General features: G+C 33.3%; 1 protein-coding gene across 2 annotated transcripts; it reads right to left on the bottom strand.

Moving 5' to 3' along the window:
• Positions 1-5519: 5519 nt before the first annotated feature.
• Positions 5520-6979, bottom strand: LOC124366551. Of its 2 annotated transcripts, none has more exons than XM_046823139.1 (2): positions 6430-6979; positions 5520-5756 (listed from the first exon to the last, which is right to left on the bottom strand). In XM_046823139.1, the coding sequence occupies exons 1-2, from the start codon at positions 6909-6911 to the stop codon at positions 5585-5587; spliced, it is 654 nt and encodes a 217-aa protein (XP_046679095.1). In that variant the 5' UTR covers positions 6912-6979; the 3' UTR covers positions 5520-5584. The 2 variants fall into 2 exon arrangements, with proteins under 2 accessions (XP_046679095.1, XP_046679096.1); XM_046823140.1 differs by having other exon boundaries at positions 5520-5753.
• Between the last annotated feature and the right edge of the window lie 210 nt (positions 6980-7189).

The raw sequence follows: 7189 nt of genomic DNA, 5'->3' as shown, positions 1-7189 counted from the left end.
TATAATTACGGAATGTATGTATATGCACTCTGTCTATGAGAGACCAGGAATTGCAGAATTTCGTATTCAATCACTACGTTTGGAAAAACCCCTAGTATTGCACAGCAATACATTTTATTTTTGTATTAGTTAGTAAAACTTGATGATATTTTTAATGTGTTGTGCGTTTACAGGAATTATAATCAACGCATTTTTCCGTTGGGTTGAACAGTAAAAGATGGCGAGACATGAACTTAACACAAGCGCCGGTATAGAAAGAAGCCAAGGAATAGTAAGTTATGACGTAACGCCCGACTGCAGTGCGACGATTGGCACTCAATTCGATTTCCATCTCAATTTCTCTACGATTCCTATTTCAGAGGGAAATGTTTTTCCAGCGCTGCAGTTAACATTGTTTATAGGTTTTTGCACACGGACTCTTTAAGTTCACAACCACATTAACTACTTAATATTAGATACAGTATGATTTGTTTGAATTAGGACAATCTCCTCGGAAATAGATAAAATTGGTTTAATGGGTATAAATCATTTTGAACCGTAATTCATTGTAATACAAGGTTTATTTTAAGAGTTACGTAATCAAATATCCCTTTGTGATATATTTAGAGCGTTAACAAAGGGGTAGAACAAGAAGGGCAGAAATTTTCGTTTATGCCTGTTTGCCTATATATCTGTTCGCTCAAATATCACAAGAACTTACCTATAGACCTGACACTGCATGATGCTGCATTTGTGTATAAAGGAACATCAAGTTCCTTGATGGTGCATGCCACTCTGAAATTTGGCTAAGCGATAGCAAACATTTTGACATTGGTCTTGCGGGTAACCATAACAGTAATGAGAAAATGATTGAATAAACAAATGTGAAAACAAACTAAGAACAGTCGTTTTAAATTTTAGCAACAATACATGTGGCCTAACTTTAGATGTGGAAAATTTCATCTCGTTTAATTATTCATGTGTAGACTTTGAAACTGTGCAAGAAACTTCATTTCCATATACACAATAATAAATTCGACGAGGATGAATGGCCATCAATGGGCTTTGGGTAAGCGAAATTGAAAACTATCACTCAGTAGTCTGACACAATTTATATTCTGTCTGCCAGGAGTCTATAACATTTATTTTATGTATGATTGACTGTCTATCTGCCTGTCTAACCGCAGAACATCTTGAAAATTAAAAGAGTTCTAAATTTGAAATGTTGTATTCAATATCTGTTACGTGGCATGTAATCTTGCATCTCAATCATTATTAGTTGATATGAGTGTTACTGTAAAAAGGAATATAGGAGTACTTATAATACACACACAAATACATATATTATTTCATCTAAAATTAACACCTGCTTTAAATTTATAGAATACTTCGCCCAGCACAGCCCCAACAGCTCTGGTAGTAATACAAAACCCAAATATTGAAAACTGATAAGACGATCTAGGAGAATTCTCTTGTAATGGAAACATAATTGTTCTGGACATTTCCCGTCATTCAGTAATAAAATCCGTAAACTACGTTTCGAGATCTGCAGTATGATCTCTTCCTCAAGTGGATTCTCTTATTCGTTTATACAATCTTGATATAAGGCCAAGGTTTATAACAAATATGCTAAAATTCCCAAGCATACCCCAATATAACATTCACCGAACACTAACACAAGGCATTCAAATATGTAACCTGCTTAAATAAATCAGTGTTACTAGATTTCCATTACACTATATTACTCTACATGTGATCCGGTGATTACTTAAAATATAACAGCTTAACTTACCTCCTGGAATAAAATTAAACACTGTCTGTGTAGTGTACCAGTACTAATTACACAGGAACCTTCAAGGTCAACACTATTTAAGTTTCATGTTTCTGGTTTATTCGAGTGATAAGCAATACTGCTATATATACCCAAGAAATACAGAAACAAGACATTTAGCAGACATAACATTCAAAAGCATCAACATTATTAAAATACAGATTTCCACAGTTAAACCGATTACAATATTTAGAATAAAACAATCTTCAATCAGTGTATCTATAGCATAACCTTAGTTATATTGTGATAACCAATCATGAACTATATCAAGGTCTTACATTACCATATTCAAATACTTGATCCAATATCAAAATCACAGATTAACAAGTGAATAAACTAAAATAATCTCAGGACTGGGTGGCCACCGCAATGTGTAAAATTAACATAGAAAACACAATATAATTTACTACACATAAATGACATCTACACAAATAATTCCAACTTTTAGACAGAGTCCCAACACCTCCTGGAAATGTAGAAGGCCTGGTAGGTTCAACTGTCCAAGTCCAAGTCCATATCTTGTTAAATAAGTTTATGAATGAAGAAACATACATTTTTCGTTTTATCGGTTGATGCGTGAACAGCACACTTCCAGGTTCGCATCAGGTTGACAACCCAGTGCCAAGTCCACAGATCCAAATGTGGTTGGACTTCTACGGTATGTAAGCAATACCTGTTGAGACCAGATAGGAACAGCAACATCCACTACTCCCAGGAATGTTTCTAAGGAATGCATGAAAGGGAAATAATCTATCTAAATTTCTAAATAATAATTCGTATTATATTTACATAATGAATATCAATACTGGGTATGGCAACAATATTCATTTAGCTTGGTTATAGTATTAATGAAAATGAACTAAAATTCAATTTAAGTTTACATACAATATTTAAGATGTTTCCAAAACTGTAAGTTATTGATATAATTCTAATTCATCAACCACAACTCAAAATGATTATTTAAAATAACTTATCTCATTTCCTCGTGACAGTAAATTCTTTACACCCGAATAAAGTTTAACATAAATGGCTATAGAATTTATAAATTCAAACATTGGCAACACAATTTTTTCCCATGGTAATTGGCTCAAAACTAATTAATATATACCAAAGTTTCATTTTTAAACTTATTTGCTGATACAAACATTGGCATATTTACAGTTTAAAATCGTCTAGTAAATAGAGATGAAAATTACTGATTGTGAATAATTCTTATCATTGTCAATTCCATAACTTTATATGCCAAAACTGTGTAACCTAACACATTTATAAGTGGATATTTCTAAAGTAAACCCATAAGTAGAGGATGTTACAGTAGCAAACAAGTAGAGATAAATTATTACTATGGACCCATACTAAACAGTAATAAATGTTTTAGTGGTAGGTCATTATTGTAGGTTATTTTCATAGTTGCATTTACCTAGCAGTAATATACAAAGTGCATTTCTGCACTGTAATATTTTATGTTCAAACACAAGGTTAGTTAGTCTTCTTTTTGTAGCGAGATCTCCATTTCCCAATCACTTTACACCATTGATCCGTACTTTTATCTATTACAAAATATTTTTCTACATTACTTTCATAACTTAATCAGGTTATTATAAAATTACTCAAAATTCACATTAAATCTTATAGGTGTATAATAGCCAATGTAGAGTATTAATGTCAAAATACATTGGTAGACATTTCATTGACATCTCAAAAACTTCCACAGCAACCAAATCATAAAGGCAGTGGATTTCAAATAAATGTTAAATTACCAAATTTTGCAGACTATAACATGATTCCATTGTTATAATGCTTCAACTGGCAAATATCACAATTTGAATAAAAGAAGAAAAGTTTTGTATATTTCTACTATATTAAACCCATAACATTAAAAACACTTTAACATAAAAAATATATCTAAATATTGTTTAATAGTGTTCAAAATAAATTAATATTTAATGTAAAATTATTTAGACAGGTTGAAACAATTCATAAGTGTTTGGGCAAAAGTTTAGGTTCTTAAAATTTGATTAATTTAAATTTTAAACTGAGATCCAATAATTTATTACGTTCTAAAATTTCATAACTTAATAATTACAACTAAAGGTATTCTTACCTCTGCTAGCATTATCCAACCCAATAATCTGTCCCACTATACGACACAGCTTTTCAGAAAGTAGACGTTAGTCCAGTGGAGATAATGTAGAATTACAGGCCTAGGCAGTTTTACTCTGTGGCTTAAAGAAAAAGTAATCAAGAGGGAGGTCTGCTCATTTTAGACCGGTCACTTGAGGTGCATTCTCAAACTGATAAGCTTATCATGGGGTGATCAGTCTCAGATTACCAGATAAAGGGCAATTAACAATCATGTCCCTGAACAAGTCGTTTTGCATAATAAAACTTACAATGGAGAGAAAACACCACAATCTTTCATGTCACCTTGGTAGGAGGGATTGCCCAGGTGTAAGTAGGTTTTTGCTACACCAAGTATAGGTTCTATTTGCAAGCATAATTCATTCAAAAGTAAACCGATCTGAACAAGTATATCCGGAAAAATGTTGCTGTACATTGTATTATGAGTTTTACGAGTTAACAAGTTATTTTTAATTTTTACCGTTTTTGCATCTTATCATTTAAATATAAACCACTTAGCACCGTATTACTTTATGTACCATATCTGGCTTGTAGAAACTTTCCCTGGAATGAAATACCTACATTTTAGTGTGGAATGCTTACGTTTATGCCGCACAACCAACATTTATGCCATATTATTTTAATTAATGATCATGAGTATTTTGCTGAATATGTATAATAAAATTTTAATATACTGTATGATAGTATAGACAACAGATTGATATACACTATGATATTATTTTTATTTGGATGTAATTATTCTTCAATCAAAGGCTATAAAATACACACACAAACACTCTCTTTATAACACTGTGTGAAACAGATATTATTAAGTAAGTTCTTTATCCAAGACTGCGATGAGAAAACTTTATAAAATCTAGGTAGTGGTAGACAAGCTTTGAAACTAGAACCATCCAGTTGAAACTGGTTTGCTTTAATTAGCTAATTAGGAGTGACGGATACCGCTCGTCATTTGTTTAAGAGTTTATATTTCACTACTGAAAGATATTATATTTAAACGCACAAACGTAATTGGTTTTGGAGTTCTCATTTTAATATTAACTTATATATATTTATCTGAAATGATGAATTTATATATGAAGCATTATATATAACATTATATATATATATATATATATATATATATATATATATATATAATGCTCGATATAACATGGTTTGCAACGCCTTATGTAATGTAACCACATAAATATTTAGAGGGTAATGTTTTAAATATAAATGTAATACTTTTTAGAGGCAAATAAATTAAATTTACTAAACCCTAGTAATCAGATTAATTCAATGTCTTTTTAGGTGACTAATAACATCTTTTGAATAAAAAGTGTATATCAAGTGATCATCAAAATGTATACCCATACATAGTAGAGTAAGGCGTTTCTTTAGCAGATAATTCCCACATTCTATTTTCTCCTTCTGTAATAAGCTATGTTATTATAATATCCTCTCTTTTTGAAGTTGTTATTTCGTTTGCAGATGCAGGTTTTTTGGTTATATATATTAGAATACAGTAACAATAATTAAAGTTGCATTGTTTGTGAAATATGTCATACCAAACATAATAGAATCGTGAATTTAAGTGCCACATTTATTCAACAGGTTTGTTCTTTTACAATAGCGGAATTTTAAATAATGTTACCAGAATGCGAAAGGGAGCATAGCCCTAGTTTTGCAGAATAAACTATGAATGGTGGACTCAGAAGAGTTATGGTCCGCTTCTTTGGACTTGGAGAGACGACGCTCTCTTAACATCTCTACAGAATCCCGAGCACTGGCCAGTCGGGAGGAGTTGGACGCTTTCGATCTGCTAGACAGAAGTCATAATTGGTCTAAGTTTTTGTTAAATTGTTGTCAAAATTTAACTCCAATGAACTCGCTAAGTTACTAAATTTAATTAATGCGATCCTTCTCCCACACGAAAGACTTTAATTGTGTTGCACATTGAGCGTCACTGTGGAATGCACTGCTCAGATCGACTGCACTGCTCTACCATCTTCTTCTCTCACGTGGTGCGCTCTAGTGCCGATTTTCTACAATATTACAAGTTTTTGCAACAGACTTTTGCTTTTTCCTACACCTTTCTGTAATAACGTTTTTGCCGAAAACATGGCCGGATCAATTCCTGCGCTTCGCAACAGTGACATTGATTTTGAAAAATGTTGTGATGGTGACGATTCTAGTGAAAGTTGAGAACATGGTTAAGAGTAAACACTGTGGTCACGGGAGTTATGGTAGAAGCGGTGAGTCTGGTATAGATGACCTTGGGACTGCTTATATCCAACCTACAGCGCACCGCCGCGTATTTTATCATTTACTTTTTTTTAATATTTTCACTATTGGGGTAGAATAATCAGTAACAAATAAATAGATTCCAATAGCACCGCAAGCGCTTTAATATTTAAGAACTAGAGATAAATATAGAATATGGCAAAATTAGACATAAATCTATTGATTCAGATCTCAAACATAAGTGCATTTACCTGGAATCTTGGTAACAGGATGACATGTCGTCAGTTACATTTTCTTCACTACATCTCTTGGTTGGTTGTCCAAAGATAAGTGACTGGAAAGTACTGGTTGAAGGAAAAGTTCTTTGAGAAGTGATTCTGGAAACAGATTGCTCTCCATTGTAGCCCGGTGGTTGTGCCACACGTTTACTTTTCTTTGGGTGTTTTCGATTGGTGTTTCTATGACGTTGAGGTATGTATGTTTTCAGGCAACGTACTGCCAACCTTGGACTTTTCCTCGTTTTTCTCACCGATGTCAAACATTTTGCCAATTTGAAGCGGTCTCCTCTTTTCTCCAAAATGCCTTCCTTCACCGCGCTGTCTAACCTCCGGTGTATGACCGAGTGGTGGATGTTATCCTCGATGTAGTTGACGATATCTCCGATGCGCGCTCCCCGCCGGCCTGCCAGACGCTCTATTATTGAAACCACTTCTCCCAGAGTTATCCTTGTCATCGGTGGCTCAACTTACGTCTGATTTGGGAAACACATGGAATAATTTCATGAGTGATTGGGAGGGTGCTAAAAAGAAATCCGTTGCGGGGTAACAAACTTATCACCAACTATTTTGTTACGTATAGTTTTGGGCTGTAGTTTCGTTACTTTTGGCCTACTTTACCTGAAATTGGTGAGTTGGTACCAGCAACAGCCCTCTTGCAGTCAACACAGATAAATGTAAAATTTTTACTTTTACCTCACAAACAACACCGATCCTAAGAATGAATATAAAGGTA

The sequence above is a fragment of the Homalodisca vitripennis genome, chromosome 7 (genome assembly GCF_021130785.1).
Source record: "Homalodisca vitripennis isolate AUS2020 chromosome 7, UT_GWSS_2.1, whole genome shotgun sequence".
In the NCBI taxonomy this organism is placed as follows: Eukaryota; Metazoa; Arthropoda; class Insecta; order Hemiptera; family Cicadellidae; genus Homalodisca; species Homalodisca vitripennis.
Note: the sequence above shows the minus strand (reverse complement) of the source record. Positions and strands in the feature narration are given on the sequence as shown.

Excerpts from the sequence above, each read along its gene's own strand:
- LOC124366551 (XM_046823139.1), bottom strand. The coding sequence starts at position 6,911 with ATGACAAGGATAACTCTGGGAGAAGTGGTTTCAATAATAGAGCGTCTG. Across the intron at positions 5,757-6,429 it reads TCCTGTTACCAAGATTCCAG|CAGATCGAAAGCGTCCAACT; the intron begins GTAAATGCACTT and ends ACTTCTGTCTAG.